General features: G+C 34.1%; 1 protein-coding gene across 2 annotated transcripts in view; it reads right to left on the reverse strand.

Moving 5' to 3' along the window:
• Window positions 1-6,295: 6,295 nt before the first annotated feature.
• LOC106872677 (uncharacterized) overlaps window positions 6,296-26,511 on the reverse strand; it is a 30,547-nt gene continuing 10,331 nt past the window's right edge. For both annotated transcript variants that reach the window (XM_014919752.3, XM_052974098.2), the window contains exons 2-3: window positions 11,690-18,182; window positions 6,296-8,230 (exon numbers count right to left, since the gene is read on the reverse strand). In XM_014919752.3, the coding sequence (XP_014775238.2) occupies window positions 8,174-8,230; window positions 11,690-18,115 (6,483 nt within the window). In that variant the 5' untranslated portion in view covers window positions 18,116-18,182 and the 3' untranslated portion in view covers window positions 6,296-8,173. The remainder of the gene's footprint in view (window positions 8,231-11,689; window positions 18,183-26,511) is intronic.

The following is a 26,511-nucleotide window of genomic DNA, read 5'->3' on the forward strand; positions in this document are numbered from 1 at the left end:
CTCTGAGAGTGTAGTGGGTGCTTTTACATGCCACCGGCACGAGGGCCAGTCACACGGTACTGGCAAAGGCCACACTCAAGTGGTATTTTTTACATGCCATATATATCTATATGTACATATATATATATATATAATTTTTTTCATATAGATCCGTTACAGCCAATCTAAAATAAGATTGCTGGGGTTTTATTTTTTCTGTGTGGTAAGAAGCTTACTTCCCAACCACATGGTTCCGGGTTCAGTCCCACTGCATGGCACCTTGAGCAAATATCTTCTGCAATAGCCTCGGGCTGACAAAAGCCTTGTGAGTCCAACCAGATGCCATGATTGACCGCTAAATCCACAAGTTTTTTTTTATTCTCTCTCTGTTAATTTCCTATTGTTCTTTTCTGTTGAAGAGCATAGGCTCGAAATGTAAAAGACTTTCTCACCTTCCTGAACGTCAAACTAATACACCTGCTTGTTGTTTATATATCTGTCTTCGTCTTTTGTTTTTCTGTAAGTTTCAACTATATATATATATATATATATATATATATATATATATATATCAGGTGAATAAAGTTAAAACATGGTCCAGTTTTTACGTTTGTTATGGTATTTTAACATTAAAAAAACATTTTGTAATGCTCATAAAGTAAAATTAGTGATTTCTTAGAGTAATCATCAGATTCCAAATGTGTTTAACTGACAGTTGAATTCTTGACAATTTTACTACCTCTTACAACACTCCAACAAGCTGAATTTTTAGAATATGGTTTTGACCAATCCAGTTGCATTTGAAACATCATGGTTTGCCAGGCATACCTAGTATGCTGTAATTTGTTTATATTTATCAGCAAGAGCTATTTCTCAATCCACATCATTAACTGGTTGTTATACTGTTGCTGTTATTTCCATTAAGAACAGGTTTGAACATTTTCATAAACCGTTTTTTTCTTTCATCTTTCTTCCAACCACACTTGCGTCATGTAGTTTATGGAAAGAAAAAATTAGAAACATTTTCTGACCACATGTCTCTATATGTTTGCTCAATGGAATTTGGCAAACATTGGTGGTCCAGATTTGTTGTCTGTAGACTTGTGAGTGTTCCAATAACGCATTCCCTGTCTCACTTATATATAATTCCTCGCAATTTTGGCATTTTGCAGTTCATATCTGCGTTAGCAAAACTCTGTCCATTTTTTGTTCTGATAGATCTAGCAGTATGTGTGAAAACCAGACCATTTTTTAGCTTTATTCAACTGATATATTATTCTATACACATTCACATAAATTTGAAACAAAATATATATATATATACAGGTGTGGTTGTGTGGTAAAAGCTTGCCTCCTAACCACATGATTCCAAATTCAGTCCCACTGCGTGGAACTTTGGGCAAGTGTCTTCTACTATAACTTCGGGTTAACCTAAGCCTTGTGAGTGGATTTGGTAGACGGAAACTGAAAGAAGCCTGCTGTGATCAATGCCAGGCCTGCCTGACTGGCACGTAAAAAGCACCCACTACACTCTCAGAGATGGTAACAGATAGAAATTGCTATTTATGTATAAGATTTAATTTCAGTAAGACATCAAGCTGGCAAAACCATTAACACACAAAGCAAGATGCTTGGCATCATTTAATCCGTGAATTCAAATTCGGCTGAGGTTAACTTTGCTTTTCATCCTTTTGTAGTCAATGAAATAAATTCCAGTTGTGTACTGGGGGTGTTGATGTAATCAACTTATCCTCTCCCCCCAAATCGCTGGCCTTGTGCCATGATTTTAAAACCAATATTTTGATATTTAATTTCAGTAATGCAGTGAGGTGACAGAATCATTAGCATCTCTTTTTGACTTTATGTGAGTTAAAATGTCACCAGGATGGACTTTGCTTTTCATCATTTTAGGGTCAATAACATAAGCACCAATTGAGCACTAGGGTCGGTGTACCTCCTCCCTCAAAATTACTGGCCTTATGCCAAAATTTGAAACCAATATTTAACTTCAGAGCAAATAAACCAAACCTATTGAATAGGCACTTTAGTTGTCATGATGGTGGTGGCATTGTAGGATTGTGATGGTGGTGGTGGTGGTGGTGGTGGTCGCAGTGTTACTGCTGCTGTTATTGTTGAGGCTGAAAGGCCACAGTGAGATTTCACTATTAACCATTCGCTGAACCTACCTAACCTGTGGCAGAGGAAGACTCAGATTTGATTCTGCAGTAATTTCTGATAGAAAGATAGAGCCAGTGTTGCAGATGTGATAACATTGAATTAGGAATGCTAACATTATACCAGATTGCAGATATATTCAACCCATATCATGGTAAAGTGATGATAATTTCGTCACATTAGTTATCAGCCACTTTTTTTTGTGCTCCGGTTTCTAAGTGTATGCATATAAAACATTATTATTTGTCTCAGGGATAAGCCAGAGAGCTGGCAAAAACTATCAGAGCAGTGGTTCTATGGAAAGCATCTCTAGCATTAAGCAGTGGAGGAAAATATCAGCTGAAACAGGAAGGACATCAATTTCTGATAAGTAACTTTCCCATAGGAGTTGAAATTAAAACAAGGGATCATTTGTTTAACAGTTAAACCAGTGCTTAAAGTGGTGAGACCCAACCAGCTTCTAATAGTCTCTAAGATGTGGATTTGGTTGTTAGGAGTTGCATCTTTGTTTCTGGTTGCTCATATTACTACTGGTTTCAAAATTCACACTTTATTTCTAAAATAGGCACAGCTGCGTGGTAGGAAGCTTGCTTCCCAACTGTGTGGTCTTAGGTTCAGTCCCACTGCATTGTGGGCAAACGTCTTCCACTACAACCTCTGACCAACCAGTCCTGGGAGTGGATTTGGTAGATGGAAACTGAAAGAAGCTTGTTTTAGATGTGTGTGTGCACAAGTGCCCTCCATTACCGCTTGACAACTGGAAGGGTTGGTTTGTTTACATCTCCTAAAGTAGTAGTTCAGAACAAAAAGAAAAGAGAGAGAGAGAGAGAGAGAGAGAGAGAGGTTGATAGAATAAGTCCTGAGGAGTTATTTTGTTTCACTAAACCCCTGGAGACAGTGTCCCATCACAGCTATAGTCTGATGAGTGAAACACATAAAAAATAACCACTTCATGTAGAATAACAATTGCTGAAAAGCCAAAGTATCAGCCTCAGGGGGAACCAGCTGTCCTTTGTACCTTTTGATGAAATACCAAAAAACAGATATAAAACAAAATACATTGTGAGTCTCAGTCTATGACATATAAACACACAAACTGGATCAAAGCTATTGAATTTAGTTATTATTTGATAGACTCGCACTATATTACAAAATAAAAACATGAGGAATATGAATTATTTTTATTGTCTGAAGTGCTACAGCAGACATTTCAGCTATGATAAAATGTTTTTGCTGTCAATGGTATAATGAACCTAGCTCCCAGCATAGGTAGAGAGAAAATATCCAGAAATTGCTGTCAAAAGAACTGGAACACATCAATAACAGAAACAATATATATATATATATATATAATATATACATCATATATATACATACACACACATGCATGTATGTATATAAATAATATGTACAGAGAATTTTCAGCATAAGAAAATCAATATTTCTTGGAGATAAAATTTACCAAATTTATTTTTAAAATACGATTTGGAATAAGAAATCATTTTAAAAATCATTATGGCATCAATTATTAGAAATCGTGTGTGTTTTTAGTTTTATTTTATTATTTTTTTCCTTCTTTTCTCAGTATGAATTTTACATAAAAACAGAAATTATTTGAAGATGGGGGGAAAGTCACCAAAAAAAAAAAAAAAATCACAGATATCCGGAAGATGAACATTTTCCTTTTCTTTTCTTTTTTTTTTTTTTTCATATTCTAAAAGATCTAATTTGGGGACAGAATCCTATTCCAAAATGTTTTCAAGAACGTCATTCAAATAAAATGAACAGCATGTGTATTTATATAATGATAAAAGTTCATTGATTATTTTAAAATGAAAAAAAATATATATATAAAAAAAATTGCTTCCTGAGTACATTTCTCAATTTTGGTTTTATTTACTTTAAAGTCTTTTATTTTTAATATGTGATAAGTTTATAGAACTTCAAAAGCAAAGCAAGTGAAGAAATTGCATTTTTTTTACGATTTTCATCTTAAGTGATATTTGCATATAGTTTCGGTGTTGTGTAGTTATCTCCCTTTAGCCATTTACACTTTTCAGCTTGATTCGTCTCCTGAAATGTCAAGATTATCCAAGCCACATATTTTCTTAAAATATTATTAACCTTAAAATGAAGGTATCAATAACCCACATCTTTTAATTTTCGCTAATTATATTACGGAAAAAAAAAAAAAAAAAGATTTCATTTAGTGTTTCTATTTGTCATCTACATGTTTTTGTTTTTTTTTCCACATATAAGAAAATAAATAACACGTAATTTTGGACACATGGTGTGTGGAAATACAGGCTGGGGGATTTTAACTTATTAATAAAATGCTCTGAATTACTTCAGTCAATGAATTCCGGTTTCAATATCTAAAAAAAGCAAATCACCATACCATTAAAATCCTGACATTAGAATATAGAAGAGAACAAAAAAAAAAAAAAACTAAAGAGGAAATTTCAACTTCGTAATATCAACAATAAATAATTAAATTACTGATGTTAAAGTAAACTCACTGATCAATTAACAAAGCAATCCATTTATGGCGAAATATTCATAATTCAAAGCTAACCACATAAATTGCGAGATTTTAAATTGAGTAGAAAAACTCCAAATTTGTGTATTGAGTGCTAGATAACTTAGTTGTTTATTTATAAATTACTACAGAGAGGCTATTGTATAATAATATACACACACATACATGAACGTGTGTGTCTGTTATTTTGGTTGAATCAGTCTCTTATTGCTGCGTTCTGTCAGTGGGTGCACAAGGCCTTCAGGCAAATTATGACAGCCATTGCCTGCCTGAAGACTGAGTACACACAGGGAAAGATGAAAATTAACAAGAGACTTGATATGACCAAAATAAAATATATTAATCTCTACCACGGTATTGAATACTCTTTTTTTTCTCCAACACTAAACAAATACATAGATCACACAACCACACATTATAGATAATACATACATACATTCATACGTATTCTTATACACTCACACATGTCAAGTGAAGTTATTTCTCAGGAGTAGGTCCAGGACCAATTTTATTTTATTTTTCTATATTAATAATTAGAAAAACAAGTAATGTCTTATTACTCATTGTTAGCATTATGCTGTTGAAATTGAAATTTAGCTATGAGAATAATACTAATTTCCAGATGTTTTAGAAAATATTAAATTCAAAATTTGACCATTTAAAGCTATTGCAGCAACTAACATTTACAAAAATAGAAATTTGGAATTTTTACAAATATATGTTCAGTGAAAATTTGCTAATTTTAATAACTGCTACTCTTTACTCTTACAAATCCTCAATTATTACAAAGCAGTTCAAATATTTCTTTGTTTCAGTCTGTGGCCATACTGCGGCACCACCTTGAAGGGTTTTAGTAGAACAAATCAACCCTACAACATATATTTTTGTAAAGCCTGGTACTTATACTATCGGTCTCTATTGCCAAACCGCTAAGTTACGGGGACGTAAATACACCAACACCAGTTGTTAAACGATGGCGAGGGACAAACACAGACACATGCACACACACACACGATGGGTTCTTTCAGTTTCCAACTACCAAATCCATTCGCAAGGTTTTAGTCAGCCTGAGGCTACAGTAGAAGACACTTGCCCAATGTGCCACGCAGTGGAACTGAACTCAGAACCATGTGATTGGGAAGCAAACTTCTTACCACATAGCCACGCTTGTGCTTATATTGTACACATGGTCAATGTAAAGTCTAAACATATACATCTGAATCAAGTAGACTAAAAATAAAAAATTCAAGAATTGTATAAAATGTTCTTCAATAGCAATGGAACTATAACTGAATGTCTACAATTAGGATGATGATGAAGAAAAAGAGATTTCTATTATCAATGTAATTAGGATTATAGCTTATCCTAGAATTTAATCTTAAGGTTTATATTTCAATTTTTTAGCCAGTTCTATTTAATTAAAACTATTGAAATGAAATCAAACTGGCACAGATTTCAGAATGAATCAATGACAATTATGTGATAAGCTATAGATTTAACACATCATGAAATCAACAAACATTATTTTTTAGAAATAGCTGCAACAAAATATATAAATAAATAAAATATCGGTATGTATATGCTTGGATATAAAAAATAATATCAATTATAATCAATTTTATTTAATAAAAACAAAGTCATTTTGCAGTAAGAAAAAGTATTAACATTTTTTTCTAGTCTATATTTGATGAATACAATATGAAATATTTACATGAAAGTATAAAGAAAATGGTGAAATTTAAAGACGATCATTCTTCATCATAAAGTTCTGATACATTTGCTGAAGGAATAAAGACAGAAGCAGTGTATTAAACTCGAAACTTCTATGAGAATTTGCATATCAATTAAAACTTGAATAATTTACTTGGCAACAAGCAGTCGCCCACAGTTTATCAAACTGAGATCAGTTCTAATAACAATATAATGATGAAGAAAATGTAGATTCTTTGTACAAAGCTAAGCAGGAGATCCATAACTCCTCCTATTGACTCAGGGAAAATAATGGAAAAAAAAAATTGAAAAGAATTAAAAAATTCATTATTATGTGAAATAAATATCTAAGACTGATGTGAAATCTTGAAGAAATGTTACTCTTTTCCCTCTTTTAATATCACCAAAATGGTACTAAGTTCTTTTGAAATTAATTTTTATTTTTAAGAGATGACAATTCTAAATATATAACTTCCCTTTCATTCATAAACCCCAATTTTTGGAGGTAGTTTAACAGGGTTAAAAAAATTTTTTTTAATTAAAAATCAGAAATAAAAAAACTATTTTTTTAAAGTATCTATTATCTTTTCCTTCCTTCAGTCATTGGACTGTGGCCATGCTGGGGCACCACCTTGAAATTAAACAAGAATTTAGTAGAGCGTAGTATGATAAAACAATTAGAAATTTATGATTCTAAGACATTAAAAGAATATTCTGAGTCAGAAGCTTTGTTAATGGCTAGCAAGCTTGGTCTAATATCAGCCAAAAATATATATATTTGGAGTAAAGTTTGTCAATATAGTTAGAAAAACATAGGTTTTCTCACAAGAGAAACTGTTAAATATTGATCATACTGTACTATTTGCAAAAATGTCTCTTCTTCCAAGCACTGATAATACAACAATGTGTCAATCATTATTTCCTGATTTTGTTCCAATGTAAGAATTGTAAACAGACCTCAATAATCCCCACCTTCCTATTTCAATAGAAAAACTAACTTTGTCAATTCAGTGTGTGATAATTGCTTTTTAACCCAGGAAACCAAAGTATATATATATATATATATAATGCAATAAGCATCTATGTTAGATATTACAGGGACTACCGTTATATTGTTTACTGTTGACATTCTTGATTTCTTTCATGAAAATAATACAAGGAAATTGCAATCAGAACTATCAACAATCGACAAATAACAGAAAATGAAACCTAGATTGTTAATATTTAATTATTCTTCTCTTTTGTCATTCATTTGTTTTAAATATCAATTATTTCAATTTTAATAGGGGGGGGGGTTGTTTCCCAACCAACACTATTATAGAAGGATTGGTGTGTTTTATTAAAAAAAAAAAAAAAATGGGTGGTTTGCTTTTAGTTTGTTTTTTCAAAGTGTCTTAATTGTATAAAATATCTAAAAACAGCTTTACAAAAACATAACAGTGAGCTGCATATCTTGGAAGTTAAAAAATATATAAATAAATTAATTAAAAAAAAAAAAACAGATTTTTCAATGAAGTGAGCAAAATCTTGTTTGAAATGCTCAGAATCCCCGTTCTAAATTTTCTTGTGTAGAAAGGCAGAAAGCCTTAAATTTATTTATAAAACCAACGAAACAGGAATGGTATTCATTCCTTTCTCAAGGACTGAGTGACGCAAAGAGAAGCAGAACAGCTACAGCCAGGATTCAAAAGTGAGTCGGGGGAGCATATTTCTATGGTATTTGTCAGCATTTCAGAAATATTGCCAATATAATGTCCAAATCTATATATTTTAACCAGAGGCAACTGCAGTTGCTGGTTCCAAACCTGGAGACTGGCGTGCAAAAGCCTGAAATTAATGAAGAGATTGGAATAATCAATAAACTTGTTCCTGAAAAATACATAACATTTATAAGAAAATAAGTATACACAAATTATAAAAATGATTAAAACAACATACAGTACAGTACTGTTTCTATTTAATGGATTTTCACCTATCGCAGGAGGCTTTGGAACATAACACCTGCAATAATCGAGGGATTACTGTATTGTAGAAGTATAAGCAATTTATTGCACATAAAAGCTAACAGCAAAGTCTTCTACGGACCCCTCAAGGGCCATATACACCCTGGTTGAGAACCACTGATCCAGAGACTCACTGGCTCATTAAGGACAACAAATAAACCGAGACATAAACTTACTTTCCTGAGAATTTAACTGAAATAATTATTTTCCATGAAGTCACAAGGATACAGTATCTGGAAGAAGCACAGTCAGTCAAATTCAACTGGCACTTGTTTATCAAACTCCAGAAAAATGATGAAAGGTAGTATTTAATCTCAGGACACACAGAGAAAAAATTCAACACTTAACAATGTAGCAGCCTCCTCCACAGTTTTAAACATTCTGTGACCTCAATTTTAAATAATTGCTTCTAGTTTAGCCACAAGGCCTGAGAATTTGAAAGATGGTTGTTAGTCACTATTATCAACTCCATTACTTCACTGGTACTTTATTTTATTGATCCCTGCTAAAGGGATGAAAGGCAAGTTGATCTTGGCTGGTTTTGAACATAAAGAGCCGTAACAAAATACTTGCAAGGCATGTTGCCCAATGGTTTTATGATTCTGCTAATGTTGTTCAACTTGAACCCTTCACTCAAAATTGCTGGCCTTGTGCCAAAATTTAAAAACCAGTATATCCAGTCATAAACTTGCAACCACAGATAAGTTGATAATCTGATATCTTATCCACACAACCATCATGTCTTCACACACACAAAATTAAGGGATAATAGAATTATCAAATACTATTTGTGATGTACATTTGACAAATCATTAAGCAAGAAATAGTTCTCTCAATTGTGACTATCATTTGAAGCAACTTAAAAAAAATAAGAATGAATACAGATCCAGAAAGATGAAAAATAGATTAATAAACTTGTAGTAAACATGAAAATTCTATGGTTATTTTCTAACCAATAAAAACATCCAACTACTTTCACAACTCAATTCTGCTTACTTTTCTTGACGGGTTACAACGGTCGACTCACTAATAATATAGCACCTTAATACAAAACCTAAATTGAATAATTCAAATTTAACACCTTATTCCCTAATACCTCCATAAGCTAGCTGATGCACTAATTTAGAGATTTATATCATTTATTTTTTTTAACCCATCTTCTTAACCATCTGATTACTATATTAGTCACCGAGGATAACATCTCTCAACACAATATGATTAGCTAAGCAAGCAATTGGCTTTTAGCATTTCAACAATTATAACTGATAACTCTACTGCTTTCCCTTCCATTGTCACAAGATTTATGACCCAATTGATCAAGCTTTCACAATATTTTATCATGGGTTTTTGTGAATGTTTAAATCATTTTGGGATTATTTAAACCTTGTATCATATTCAGAAAAAGAAATAAAATAGACAAACATTACACAAATGTTTATTAAAAACTGTAAAACAAAAAGACTTCAAACATGTGGCCTTCACAACATTGCTAAGCCTCCATATATATGGTATGATAAATATAGAAATTATTATTTATAAAAAGTATAGAAGGAACTTAGAGTTAATCTATCAGAAATCATAGAGAAAGGAAAATATTCAATAGAGAAGAATAGAAAAGTAAATCCACTGAACAGAACTCATCTTGTTTTTTTTAATCTCAGTATTTTTTTTTTTTTTAAGCAATATAACCTTTTGCTGTTGTTGATTTTGAATAAGTTAAAATGGAGTGATGCAGCCACGTAACTGTGCATGCTCTACTGACTGGTAAGATCAACATGACTGATGTTCAGTTTGCAATAATTTTAGGTCAATTTTTATAGGAAAAAGCATGAATAGAAAAGTTGTCCCAGCTGTGTAGATAGTCTAGACAATAAAAATCTAGACCTTCCTACAGTAGTTGCTATCACAGAATTTGACTTGCCCTCTTGGTGAAGGCACACAATCTTTTGTTTTTCATCACAGGACACCAGTCATCTGTCACAAGCTGCTATGTTGACAGTTGAATGTTCCAATAATGTAAGAGCATAAGAAGTAACTGTTTGTCCATTAACAGTCTTCTAAACAACAAATACATCTGTAGGTAGTTCATTTTTTTTCTAAGTGATCCTTAACTTTTGGCTGCTGCAATTTGGAAGATTGTTTATTTCTTCCTAACTTACGAAATATTTATTCCATTCACTTGAAATTTTCACGAAAGATAGATATTAGATATATCTAAATATGTGTAAAATATCTAGTCTCAACATGTTGTCAATCTTCTATAATAACTATTTCAATACACTTGTTCTTACTGACCCTTATATTATGGCCACTACTGTATGTATTACCATCATCATGTTAACTGCCACTTCTCCGTGCTTGCATGGGTCAGACAAGACTTTGTTAATGCAATTTTATTTATGCCAGATGCCCTTTCTGATGTCCTCTCGCAACTGTTTCCAAGCAAGGTAATATTTACTCTAACCTACCAAACAACAGATAACTGGACATATTTTTTGCAGTCGATTGCAAACAAATGACACCATTTGTATGAACAACAGCTTTTTGTTTACAATCCACACACACAACAAGCAAGCTTCTTCCATTTTCCCCTCCAACCAAGTTCATTCATAAGGTGTTGGACAACGTGTGGCCATAGTAAAGGATCCCACCAGGGTGTCTGTGCGGTGAGAGCAAACACTAAATCACATGGTTTCAAAGTGAATTCTTTAACCACACAACCATGCCTACATTTAGACATTTTCTAAGGAATAATATAAGCCTGTAGTGAAGTTGTGTGGCCCAGTGGTTAGGCTGTTGCACTCACAACTGTTGTATCATGGGTTTGATTCCCAGACTGGGTGGTGCATTATGCTCTTGAGCAAAACACTTCATTTTACATTGCTCCAGCCTCCCTCTCAATCAAGGGGAAATATTGGCCTGCTCGCCTAACCAGCAGGGCAGCGCCATTCGAAGGTTAAAACAATGCAAAGCGCATTGTGACCAGCGATGTGTAACAACATCTGTGTGTCTCATCAGTCACATGACCATGCAATAAATTTGTAACAAATCTTAGTGTACAGGATACACAACCAGAATGAATTACTATATGGCATTGTTGATTCACAGATTAACAAATGTAGAAAAACCTGTCAAATATTGCAACAATAAATTCAAGACACCATTCTGATTATGCTGAAATAACTCATGATAAAACAATTGAAATTTTACTTTGTATTAACAGTTAAAACAGGAAAGAACATAAAATCAAAAAGCAAAACCTAAACAGTAAAAGAGCACTTACATCAAATTGGTTGCCTATCAAATGTTGACGTTCGTGTTTGAGAACGGCTGGTGTATCTGAGAAAGATCGATCACAGTACCGACAAACTGTACTTAGTGGATCCTCCAGCTGAGAATCATCTTTGTCCTTCGATTCATCATTTTCATTTTTCACAGTCGTAGGATTCATCTGTTGGTAGAGCTGTGCGACACGAAGGGCTTCTGACAAGTCCTGTTCTTTTGACTGGTCAACACGGTCCTTCTGGCCGTTTTCATTTAACCAATTGGACAGTTCAGGCAGAGGACAAAAATGAACTCGAACATGTTGAGCAAGGAGATGATTTTTTGAAACAGTATAATCGCAATAGGGACAAGCAAGTTCACTCCGTACTACATGGAACCTTAAATGTGTTACCATATGGTCCCGACGTGTGTTTGAATAGGGACAACGGTCACAATGATACACCTTTTTAACAATATCTGAGTCTTCCTTTTCAGGTTGGACATGTTCATATAGATCTAAGTGGTCGTGTGTCACACTCAAAGGCACAGGATCATTAGAATCAAGAGGAGGTAATGCACTTGCAAGAGCTACATCAGCAGGTATTTCAGGCAGACGCTGAAGGTTTGATATCGACTGAGTCGCAACAAGATTTGGGTTTGGACTGAAATGAAGTTTACGATGCTGTACAAGTAAGTTATTTGAGGGAACACTGTAGTCACAATATTCGCAAGTGTAATGCTGTTTGCTTCCATGTAACTCAATGTGCCGCTCAAAATGCGTACGTTTAGCACTAGCATAGGGACACTTCTCACAGCAAAATTTCTTAAACTGAGCAATTTCCAAAAGCGCATCAACTTTGCTTTCTGTAGAAATCTCCATGTCACTTTTATCATTGAGGTCATCATCAGGTTCTAAAGAAATGCCTTCTAACTGCTCCAATTCCGATATTGTGTTGTCGTTCAGATCAGGAACATACTGATGCTGGTGAACTTTCAGATGATGGGATAACAAACCTTTGGAGCCAACAAAATAATCACAATGTGGGCATTTCAAAAGTGGATGACCAGATGACCGACGGCCATGCATTAACTCATGGAGGCGCAAATTTCTGTTACGAATGTTCGTGTAGGGACATTTCGAACATTTTAGCAGCTTTTTGTACACCCCATTCTTCAAAATATATCCAGGTTTATTGCCAAATATTGCATAACGGGCTGCAATTTTTATGGCTGAATCAGAGTTTTCAGGCTGAGATAAACTTGGCAAAATCTTAGATACTATAAGCTTTTGTTTTACTGACGCTATTTCAACAGCATCATACAAGAGTTGAACATCTGTGGCCTCGGTCTTCACTGGTGATAATTGATCTGGGTCAATATGCAAACGAAGATGTTGTTTAAGTAGACGCCGATGGCTGACCCAGTAATCACAATAGTCACACTTGAAAGCAGTGGAATTGGAGAGTTTCACACGATGGAATTGTTTGTGATAGAGAAAATCATTCTTACTGTTGGTAGCATAGGGACACTTTTCACAAGTGAATTTCATTCTTTTAGTACTAGGGACTCTTGGAGCAATATTGATATTTAATGATGAAAAATCATCTGTCTTAAGAGAAACATTAGCCTGTTTAGAACCAACTTTACTTTTGGCATGTTCATTTGAATGCAAACGAACATGTTGATTAAGTAGTCGTCTTGCACAAACGTAATATGGACAGAACTTACACTTAAAACGGTTCTGTCCTCTGGGTTTATGATAACTCATATGGAATTTGAGCAAGGTTGGTTTCTTTGTTGAATAGGGACACACATTACATTGGAATTTATTTAGAGGTCTGTCTATTATACGCTCGGGAACCGGCTCTTGAATGTCAACAGAGCCAAGATTTTCTTCTAATTCCCCTTCTTGAGTTGATTTCAGTTTGATATAACAATTGTTATAATCGGTAGTGCCATGGCGCTCACGGAGATGTCTATAGAGACAAGCTTTCCAAGTTGACTGAAACTTACAAATCTTGCATGTATACAAGTCCATTAAGTCCCCTATATCAGTATCATTCTCTTCACCAGATGCAGCACCTATTTCACTGTCAGCTGAATAAGAAATGCTTAATTTACAAAGACTGTAATCATTACACCCATGCTTCTGTCTTAAATGACGATAGAGGGCACTGCGATAATTTGAAGAATGCCCACACAGTTTGCATTTGTATGGCTTAACTTTATGTGATGTCAAGTGCCGTAACACAAGCATCTTGTCCTTGTGACGATATGTACACTTGTTACATTTCCACATTTTACCATGTCCAAGTAATGAAGATGAAGAAAGATCTGTTATGGATTCTGACCGAGGAGTTTGGTCAGGTGTAGCGGTTGCCTCGGAATTGGTTATAGAATTGTTAGCTGATGGAGACTCGGTGTCAGGAGTCATGTCAAGGTGAGTTAACTTGTCAGCTGTTTTCTTTTCATAACACCCTTCACTCTTCTTGAATTTGAAATAAAATGGTGGTGGGTAGTCGCTGACCTTGTGATCAATACACATCACCTTGCTGCGATTGTTGTTGTGCCTTCTCTTAATATGTCGGTAAACATCACTTCTCCAATTTGACTTGTAGCCACAGCCAGAACATTCAAATTGGCGCCACAATTTCTGAGCATTTCTTTGAGCTGCAGATGTAACTAGAGTTAGGGAACTAGAAGAGAACTCATCAGAAGTTGCAGGGCCATCCTTTTGTTTAGTAACAAGGGGGTGGTTAGGATAGCATTCGGCTAACAAAGATAGCCGAGCTTCTTCTTCTTCCATCACAATAACATAGCCACCTTCTGGATGACGTTCTCTAATATGCTTCTTAAGATCCCATTTCCAGTTGGACCTTCGTCCACAAGCAGAACACTTGAATGGTTTTATATAACCAACTCGTTTAGGGTTACTATACAATGCCTCTAATGCAGTAGTATGCTCCGGAGTGTCTTTCAATTTATCAGAGGCAAGAATTAAAGTGGTATCGGTGGGACTTTGCTTAGAGGAATGTATATTTATGTCAGAAAGTTTCTCTGTAGTCTGAGAAGTGGATATTTTCTCTTTCTTAATGGGAGATATATAAGGATTGGTCAATTTGATCTCATTTGTTCTTGTTAAGATTTCTTCATTGGACAAACTCCCAACATAGAGTATTCGAATTTCTTCACCTGGATGCATATATCGATAGTGTTTGCGAACATCACCTCGGAAAGTTGTCCGCTTGCCACAAAGAGGGCACATGTAAGGTTTATCTGAAGAGGATTTAGTGTCTTTTTTCGATCCCTTCAGTTTGCTGATAACTGGAACACTAAGAACTGGCATGTTGCTGCTGGAAACAACAGTCGGCTTAGCTACAAAGTTACCTGGACTTGTAGATTTTGCCGATGATATTGATAATACTGACGAAGATTTAGGTGGGGTGGTGCCTGGTTCAATTTTTACAATACTTTCATCAATGTCAATCTGATTAATTATATGGTTATCAGAGTTTCCCAGGACATTCTCCACACCTTGATTATCACCTAAAATTCCAGACTGGTTAGAGTGATCACTTCTCAGATGCTTAAGCACAGTCCACCGAAATGCTGATTGAAAGTTACACTGGGAACATTTAAAAAGCTTTTTCGGCTTTAACATAGCTACATTTAGCTGGTGTTCCCTGCGATTAGTCGGCATTGTTTCCATATACTTTAGAACTGTTGCTTCAGCTTCTTGTTCAGACATTACAATAACATCATCATTTTGACCAGGATGTTCTTTGCGTATGTGTTTACGGATGTCCCATTTCCAGTTGGATCTCTTGCCACAAATGGGACATTTAAATTTCTTTAGATTCCAGTGGGTTGCAAGATGTGCCTTCAGCTTTGAAGGGGCAGGAGCAGAAAAATCACAGTAATTACACAGAAATGGACCGAGAACCTCTTTTTGATTGGTCTCTTCAGAAATTTCAGTAAAAGCTGTGGATACACCTTCAGCTGACCTCTCTAAAGAACTACCTTCGACCATAGACGAGTCAGATATTAAAGTAGGAGTTTCCTCATTAAGTTTGCTTGTTTCCATATCACTGCCACACTCTGAAGGCAGAATCGATTTGTCATCCGTAGTTTCTTCCTGCTTTGTGTTAGACAAATCCTTAGTGTCATCAGTTGAAGATATGGGAGAAATAATTGAAATGGTAGTGCTTGTTGTTGTTGTGGCAGATGAAGATGAAGTAGATGTAGAAGTGATAGTTGCAACAGTAGCAGGTACAGATACAGTAGATGTGTCACAAGATGTGGTAACTAAGGATGATGACAATGATGTTGACGATGATGATGGTGTCACAATTGATTTTGTGGTTGACATCATTTCGCTATTGATTATTTTCTGGTAGATCACCAAATTCTTTATGTCTTCTTCTTGTTGCACTTCACTGGGATGATGACGGTACAAATGCCGATTCATGTCTCCTTTCCAATGGCTTTGGTATTTGCACAGTTTACACTTGTATGGTTTATTCCCGTCGTGCAATTTAGAATGGCGGTCTATTTCAGATTTATAACTTGATGTGAATGAACAAGATGGGCACTTGAAAATGGTTGGAGAGGATTTCTTTTTCTGGACTGTTGTCACTTTTTCTATGAGAGCTTTATCAGGCTCAATGTCATGGTCCCGCCGAACATGAACATTGAGGTCACCAAAATACTTATATTTCCGCATGCATAAATGGCACTTGTATCTTTTATCAATTGAGTGTACAGCCATGTGTCGTCGTAGATCACAAGGCCATTTTGCTATGTAAGAACAATAGGTACATTTTAATTTTGTCTTACTCACATTGAAAACACTACGCATAGTTTTAATGGACAGATCCAACGGTGCCCCGTAATCATCCTCATAACCATTGTCATTAGCATCATCTTTCTTATCAACAGAATTCAACATTCGATACTGTTTGTCAAGATCAAGTTTTTTAAATTCTTGCAAACAAATGTTATGCTTTAATTTCATATGACGATTCATATCTGGAGACCTTTTATATTTCAGACCACATATTAGACATCGGTAACAAAAACTTTTAGTATAACGATGATGAGAGGGACCTTCCACTGTTCGCCTTCTGCCTTCGTCTTCGTCTTCTTCGTCTTCATCATCATCGGCGATGACACCATCATCTTCTTTTTCAATCTGATCAACAAATTTTGTTGGGACTGCTGATTCTACAATAGTCTCCGGTGAAAAGGTTTCAATGGTTGAATCTCTAACATCTCGTGGTTTAGTATCTGCTGCCGCTGTACTGGTACTGCTGACTATCAACGACACATTCTCTTCACTGTTTGAATGGTGGTTAGTAAGGTGGCGTTTCAATGCTCCTTCATTTGGGCTAGAGTACGTGCATAAGTTACAAGTAAAAGCTGAAGTCATTTCATGATTCAACATATGTCGATCATAATTTGTTTTCAGGGTTGTTCCATACAAGCATTCTTTACACTGGTAAAAATTTTCGTTTGTATGTTTGCTTTTATGAATATAAAAATCTATCTTTTTCTCTGTGCTAAAATTACACAACTTACATTTGAACACTTTTGCCTTTATGTGACAGCTATAAACATGTTTGTAAGCTTGCATTCGAGTTTTGCTTGTATATAAGCAAAGTTTGCATTTGAAAACTGAACTTCCATTAAAATTAGTGTTTAATTTTTCAATATACATTGAACAAGAATCTAAGTTGTTATTCTTCCCAATTTGGGCTCGAGATCGCTTGAGTTTTGCTGCCCGATTTGATATTGTATATCGTGCTGGAGATGGCTTTTTAGGTTTTGGAGAACTAGGTGCTGGAGAAGTTTTAGTAGCTGTATATTCGGGTTGCAGCTCTTCCATTGTCACTGTTGCCTTGTGAGCCTTTTCCTTATGTCGCAAGAGCTTGTGCTTCCAGCGAGAAGCATATTCGCAGAAGTCACAAGGGAAAACATTAAAATTTGCACCATGCACATCGATTTGATGATACAAAAACATTTTCGACTTAGTAGTTGTGAAACTACATTCCTGACAGTGATAATTGCGACAAACATTAGGTGGTGGCAAGATTCCACCTGACGATGAACTCCCAGAGATTTCTGGATATTCATCATACGAGGACTGATTCATAGGACTACTTTCAATGAGAGAGCCATCATCCATATCCATGGAAGCTTCATCAATATCTTGAATTTCTTGACTAGAAGTATCATTTTTTACAACAACTGGAACCTCTTCTAACTCTGGTGTAGATGCCATTGTGTCTTCGGAAATTGTGCTAGGGGGAGGAAGGGAGCCTGTTAAGAATTCCTTGTTTCTGTTTCGACGCCGACAAAAATTTATATGCCTCTTGAAAAAATATTTGTTTCTGGTAGAGAATTCACATAGGTTACAGAACCTTAATGGTTGTAAACTTCGTCCCATAATAAGTGTTCAATCCAAACATTGGATTAATTCATTGTATAGAACAGGAAAAGGAGCATTGGAGATCCTGCAATAAAAAAATTGAAGAAAAAAAAAAGTATTTTAGTAAAAGGGTAAAAAAAAAAAAGGAAAAAAAAATCAGCAAAATTTCTTTTTAGTATTTTCACAATAAACAGAAGTGAGTATTTAATTGTTTTGTTACAAATTAATATCAAAGAGAGACAGGTGTCATATTTTGGTTGTTTTAAATTAAATACTAAAGAGATAAAAAAGAAATATATTTCAGATAAATTTCTATAAAAAGCAGTTGAAACCAAACAAAATATATAAAAGAATAAATAAACTTTGATGATTTGGAATGTAGTCCACCACATTGAGAAAACCAGGTCACCCAACTGAGTGGGACAGAGGCGGTCATCAACACACTTTTACCAGTCTTCCCACTGTCTTTTCTACCATAACAACTTCAGCAACTTCTATTCTGCATGAGAACTGGTTGTGCTCATGCCACTTCCATAGGCGCAGCATGCACACACACAGTATTCTCTTCTCCTCAATGACCCACATTATTACATCTATCTGCAATATAGGTCAAGACACACCCACTCACACTTAGTTCCTCATTAGCCACCTTGCCCAATTTCCCCCTCCTCCCAGAATCTCAAAACCCTGGGATTTCTTTCCTACCCATGTTTTGTGTGTATGTGTGCGCATGCACCTGTGATAGCCATTCAAGAACATCAATTGCATTGATCTCTCTCTATCACAGAAGGGGGAAGAGTTCTGAGAAGGTCAATCCAGTATAAACTACTTAACTCTTTTATTACCATAATTCTCGTGAAAAGCACTGCTTTTGCTTCAGTTAATTTCTAAAATGATGACAGATTTAGTAAAAATAACTGTCATAAATAAGCTGGTGCCTAGAACATAAATTAACATAAATTTTAATGAAAACTTTTAAAGATTACTTTTAAAGCAGGAAGTCTGTACCACAGAACTAAGTGGCAGTCTCAGATGGATTAGTATCAAAAGAGTTTTAAAAAAGCTGATAGAGGATTCAGGCAAACAGAATTTCTTTCACAACTACAAAAATTATACATTTTTGTGGGGCGAGGGTTAACAGCAATTTACTTAACCATAGTATGTGACTGGTACTTCTGAGGACAGAGAAAGCAAAGTCAGCTTCAGTAGGATGTGAACTCAGAATTTAGACAAAATACTAAATAGCAAAGCAGCTGAGCAGCAGACACTATCAATCATTGAAGGGAAAATGTTGATGCCAAGAAAATTTTAATCCATATAGATAGATAAAAGATTGTTAATCTTAGTCTAAACTCTCCACTATTACTACTACTCAATTACCCTTTTCAATAATTGCTAATATAGGCACAAAACTACATTTTTTTTTTTTGGAAGGGGTGGAAGGGGTTAATCGATTGATTCAATCCATTATCTGACTGGTTTATTGCCTCACTACTGCCACCACCACTGCCAACCAGAAGAATGAATGGTAAACTCAATCTTGGCAAGATTTGAACTAAGAAGAGCAAAAATATTGGTTTCAAATTTTGGCTTAGAGCCAGTAATTACAGGGAAGTGGGGGTTAATTTGTTTACTTTGTGTTCAACTGGTACTCATTTTAACCCCCACCCCATCCCAATAGGAGTGAAAGGCAAAGCTGACCTCGATGGAATTTGAACTCAGAACATAAAGAAAGAACAAAATGCCACTAAGCATTTTGTCTGGCATGCTAACAATTCTGCAAGCTAGCTGCCCTCAGAAGAGCAAGAATATTGGAAGGTATTTTGTTATGATGATTCTATCAATCCACCACTCTGATATAATAAATATCACTCTACAACATTGGCACAAATCAATAAATTTGGAGAGGATTAATCATTTTAATCCACCTTGGGATTTCAACAATTTTGTATCACTTCATCAATTCTACCAATGCACAAGACCCATAATACTACTAATTATGTGATATATATATATATATATATATATATATATATCACAAAATGTGTCAAAAAGTAACCTTGTAATCATACTCTAAGACAGTGGTTCCCAACCTGTGGTTTGCAAAGCGGTAGTACTGGGGAGTCTATGGAACTAAATTCAAAATTTCATTCACACACACACACACATATATATACATACACACACACACATAAGGATGGGGGGGGGGGTTCATGGGGAAACTCATTTAAATAAAAGGGGTCTTCTATTGGCAGTGAAAATGTTGGGAACCACTGCTCTAAGATATGTTAGGATCTCAAAAATACTGCAACAGGGGCAAATTATCTGGATATTGTCGACAAAAAAGGGAGTTTCATGATATAACTGTAGTTGACAAAAAGAAAATTGTAAAACAGAAAGGATCTCTATAAAGATAAGACTGCTGAAAATGATTAAAAAAAAAAGAAGACATATATAAAACAGACATCAGAATTTACACAGTATATATATATATATATATATATATATATATATATATATATATATATATATATATATAGCACTACTAGGTAGAGCCATATTTCATATAAGATATTAGCAATGCAACAGAAAAGCATACAAAAAGCAAACATGGATATTAAGCAAAGATATTCTCAGTAGTGCATTGAAAACGAGTTTATTGAAAAACAAAACAATACACATTCATAGAGAATATTCTGACACTTCCTCTCTGTGAATTGTGATTTATTATCCTCTCACCCCAATTAGGCTACACGATTGAACACATTCATTACCTGATGTATCTGACTGTGTATCATGTATAATCTTGATGTCATGTTCTATGCTCCATTACTTACTCGTTCTGGTTGTCTACTCCATCCAAAAATGACAAATTACCGAAAGATAGTTTATTAATTTTCTCAAGATGTAACTACCAATCATGGAGAAAACTGCATTACAGACATTTAGTAGTCTTACTACTGCTATTGTTCGACCTTATAGTCATAGTTTATATTACTGCCAACACAGTCATATGAAAGCTTTCCAGCTTTCCCAAGTCACTGCTATGATAATTAAACAACAACTCATAACAGGCATAAAATTAATCCCATTATGTCATTATATTCCTGCCAATCTTGCTACTCAAAAACTGAAATTCTTTCCTGGTATTAATCACTTTCCAACCAGTAAGTGCACCAAGGAACCTAATACAAACCAAGAAATGATAACACAAAATTTCCACCATATTCAAATAAACACCACTTTGCTATATTTTAAACAGACACGGGTTTGAATATATAAACACGAGAAAAATTACTCGATACTTAAGTTCATTCACAGTTGATGATTCTGATGGCTGCCAGTCAGATATATGTGCACATATGTAAGGATGTGGGTATGAGTGTATATATTTTTTATTGTAGGAATTGAAAGACAGTTTCACTCTATGTGCAGGAATCTTCAGTCAAATCAAAGATTCCCATATCCAGGCTGAAAACGCTGGTCATTGTGAGGCATTGAACTCTTCAATTCCAATGATGAATTTCTTCCGACAATCAATCTGGATTGAATTCTATGAGTAGTAGTGCTAATTATAACCTAACCAATGTTCTCTCTCTCTCTCTCTCTCTCTCTCTCATATATATAACATACACACACATTTACCTCTTAATTTTTGCCAGGCTTACCTAACACAACTTCAAGGCCAAATATTCTGTGCCGCTTTCAATAATTGTTTGTAATTAATTTAGTTACAAGGCCAGGTACAAATTGGGTGGGAGGCAGTCAATACTATTGACCAAGTACTTGACTGGTATGTTATTTGATGGACCCCTGTGGGATGAAAGTCTAAGCTGACCTCAGTTGAGTGTAATAGAGCAAGGTAATTTTTTTTTATGATGCTCTTATGATTCAGCAAGCTCACAGCCATTGAGCATTTTTCAGTAACAAAATCCAATTTTCGTATCATCAATTTATATTTTTAAGAACCTACTACAAGACACTGATGATTCGTCAGTCGCTTCACACACCACCATTCTAGCAGACAGACACACATACAGCAACAATCAGTTTGTTTACTTAATAAAGCTAGTTGAATGTAAAGGAGCAAATTTGTAACTACAACAGCCATCACAAATTTAACAGTTGAAAATTTGATGTTTAAATTTTTTTAGAACCATAATAAACAGCAAATGCCCCCTGGATAAAAGGTATATGACCAGTAATGTTCTAAATTCAAACTGGAACTTTTGCTCCTTCTCAAAACACATCAGCTTCAGGATCATCTTTTTCCTTTCAATTGTTTGTAAGGACTTTTTTCATTTGTTCCAGGTTACTGAATATTTCTAAAGAATATCCTTTTTATCTACTGTTTTCCCTGGCATACTAGTCAAATTTTTCAGACCAAAAGGTGGGTCAACTTATTACACCAAGACGACTATGGAGGATCAAAAATTCCATGTAAAATGCAGTAGGATTTGGAAGAATAGGGACAATGTTTGAATGTTTACACTATATACTACATTGACTGGTATACTGGAAAATATGATATCTAGTGAGAGAAAGATGAAAAGAAAGACAACGATGTGTGCACTTTACAATAAGATATTTTCACTAACACTATCTATTCAATCATAATGGACAAATTTATTGTGGCAAAAGAATGGCCTTCAGGCATGACAATGAACTTAACTAGGCTTGAATTATAGGTAAATAATATGTACACATCATTAACTAGTCTGTTCATTGCACTTATCCATGTAGTATTAAATAAATGGAATGAAATAAACTTTCTTAAGACCACTACCTCATTAAAAAAAAAAAACACTACAGAAAATTCTATTGTTTATGATATCAGCTACAGATATAAATATTCTTTAAAAGACAATCAACACGTATCTTGTTTTACACAGCTAAAGAAAGATGCAGCCAAAGCAGTTAATAATTCCACTTGCATCGATCTGGACAGACAGTACAGGGGGAAGCAAGATTGCTGAGACTGGTGCTGGAAACCAGAATCTCCTACTTCAGACTTGTATGTTACCAGGATTCATTTAAAGCAACATCTCAGGACATTTCCAAGATAGACTTTGATAAACCCACAATAAATTACATCTGAGCCTTCACACATATATTATGTATATAGTCGAAACTAAACTGTTGTAATAAATTTAATTATCATATTTATTGATTTCTGATTAGGCCTTCACCAAATACTTTGTAAGGCAAGATACGGTTGATTAAATCAATTTTGTTATATTACAAATATTAATTTATCAATCTCAGAAGGACAAAAGGCAAAGTCAACCCTATCAAATATTTAACTCAAAACTGAAAAAAATATAACTAAATGTTACAAAGAACTTGGCACTTTGCAAGCCAAGTTAGTCTTCTACTACTACTACTATCATGTATGCCAATGTAAAATCATTCCCCTTTTCAATTCAGAGAAATTAGAACAGGTAGAGTACCTTGCTCAGGGGACAAACACTGCACAAGAAAATTTATACTTAAGACCATGTGGTCATACAAATATCACTTGCCATTGTGTGCATTTCTTGATGACCTTATAAAAAAGGTCAACAAACAAGGAAGTAGCAGGACTTTTTTTTTTGTTTTGTTTTAAATGGTTTTGATGATCCAAAGTAGTCCATATACCCAAAACAAAGTTAGATACAATGAAATTATAAAGCTTGTTCACAAACTCTTAAGTACAAAGTTCAACTATAGACAATCTGAATTATTTGTACATATTTCAGTCAACCTAGTGGAATAGCTTACCAGATAACCCATACCACTTGCCATTGAGAATAACATCAAAGAATAAAAATAATGTTCCAAATATTCAGACCAAATATTCGGCTAAGCAGTTCGAAAACTTTGAGGTCACAGTTAACATTAGTCTTATTAAAGAACTATTCATATATATATATATATATATATATATATATATATAACATTATTAGGGATAAAAATCCCAATTTACAGGTAAAAACTCAATTAATTAGTACATGTACAAATATATACATATATATATATATATATATATATATATATATATATATATATATATATATATTGTACTAATGAAGCCAAACTAAATAATATTTTGGAAGCATTTGTTACATGTGTTTCAGATCTTGCAGAATTTATAATAGGAAATGCATTCCCTCACACAAAGCCTTCTTCAGTTCGTTTCAAGATATTTTGAAATAACTGCAAGTTTTACATAAAGGGATGTAATTTCCTATTATATTACACAAGATCTGAAATGCACGTATTAATTAAATGCTTTCAAAATATCATTATCTGGTTTGACTTCATCATTACAAATTATTGTAGGACTTGATGCAAGCACAAACAAAGCCTGTCCTGACTCCATTAAAATGGATACTCTAACAAGGATTAAGGATAGTTTGTTTATTTACCTCAAGTTGAAAATTATGCTACTAAGCAAAACACTATATATATATATATTATTTTAGAAGAAAAAAAATATATTAATGTCAATGGAATAAAAAAATTAAATGGGGAGAGCTGCATTGATAGCACCAAAAGTACAAAACAGTTTTATTTCACACTAAAATCCACACAAATTTTTTTTAGATATAAGTAGCTATTACTACAAAAATTGCTTTTGAAAATTTTTACCTTCAGCGCATTTATAGCCATTTTACCATGCAAAGAAGTATATATGAATTTGTATAAACAAATATTTAGCAACTATTCTTGCAGAAGGTGCAAATGCAAGTAGCATCTGATGCCAGCAAACTAGTGTACCTTTGCATATTTTTACAGTTAGTAGCTAGGCACCTTTGGAGTTAAACGCTGAATCTGTACAGTTAAACTGTAACAATGGCTATTTGATGCAAATTGTAAGAAGAAAAAGAAAAGAGACAAGTTAATGACATAATCCTGATAAATTGTTTAAACTAGGTGTTTGCATTGTAAGCAACTTTTGCCTATTTTACAACTATTGTCAGAGCTGCAGCTGCCTCAAGAGACTTTCCCTTACAACCTAACTAACCTTAATCTATACTTAATAATGCCTGGAAGGGAATTTGTGCATCAATATTTCCTTGCTAACTGCACAAAAACAGTATTACAATGAAAGGAAGGGGAAATATTAAACTTCAATTAATATACTGAACTATCTATATCTATCACGATATATATATACATATATATACATGCCAAACTGCATTCTATTTATTGATACTTTCAAACACTTTCAAGTATTTTAACATTTAGATAAAACCTGTACAAGATGTCCAATTTTGTAAAATTTTTGAGGGAGTAGATAATCTGTTACCTAGGTAACTTGATCTATGCAAAGATAGAGCAGGCAAGTAGTAGCTGTTATATTTAAGCAAGCTTTCTGAGTGATGTGGGAAAGATTTCTGTTATATTATCATTGAAGGTCTCTTTGTGTTCAAAAGATAGGCTAAGGGAAATAAATGTATGTAAGAAACATTTTCAAGCAGCAAGTAGAACAAATGAAAAAATTACAATTCTCTGAAATACAGAAGTTCAAAAGAGCAGTATTCAGCTTAAAAAATATAACAAAGAAACAAGAAACGTCAATGAGTTATTTTCAAGAAAGACATAATTAAGCAGTAATGACAGAGATTTGTGGTGAGAAAGAATGGATTAAGAAAACTACTGCACTGGAAACAAGTTTAAGCAGAAGGGGTTAAGATTGGGGGTGTGTGAAAAAAATGGAAAATATGGTCACAAAAGCCTATATAAAATCAAAATGAAGAGAAGGAAATTCAAGCCCAAATTAATCATGAATATGAAGGTGAAACATAATAATAATGATGAGCCATTTAAGCGAAGCAGGATTGTTTAAAAATCATCTTTTAACCAGAAATCCAGTATTATTGGCAAATAGATGTGGAAACAGCTATGGAGCAATACTTTCATTGCATCAATACAGAGATAATGAAACTAAATTAAACTAATAATAATTAAAAAAAAGCAGTGGATTTAACCATTTAGTATTTAAACCAGCCATATCTGGCCTAAATATTCTACCTCTTTTATGCTCAAACTGGCCATATCTGGCCTCTTGCACCAACCTTATAATGTCATTTTAAAAATATACAATCACCCCATCGAAATCTCAAAGCTTCAAGATAATGCATGATATATTCACAAAGTAATCTGAGTGGTAAAGGGTTAAGACACCAGTATAGAATTAGTCATCTGTGTATGAGAAGTTGATACATGAAAAGTTAAAACAAGGAATATTAAAAAAGAACATAATGAATAAATTTTGGAAAGTAAAAAAAGCTTTCTGAATATATTAGTCAAATAAAGAAGCTTGAGAACATTCACAAGTTTAGTTGAAATATGCTATATGATTGGGCAAATTTCTGTTCTCTTTAGATTGGAGACGAAAGAAAATCCTACTGGTATGATGTAGTAAGCCC

This window comes from Octopus bimaculoides, chromosome 16 (genome assembly GCF_046866305.1).
Source record: "Octopus bimaculoides isolate indiv1 chromosome 16, ASM4686630v1, whole genome shotgun sequence".
In the NCBI taxonomy this organism is placed as follows: Eukaryota; Metazoa; Mollusca; class Cephalopoda; order Octopoda; family Octopodidae; genus Octopus; species Octopus bimaculoides.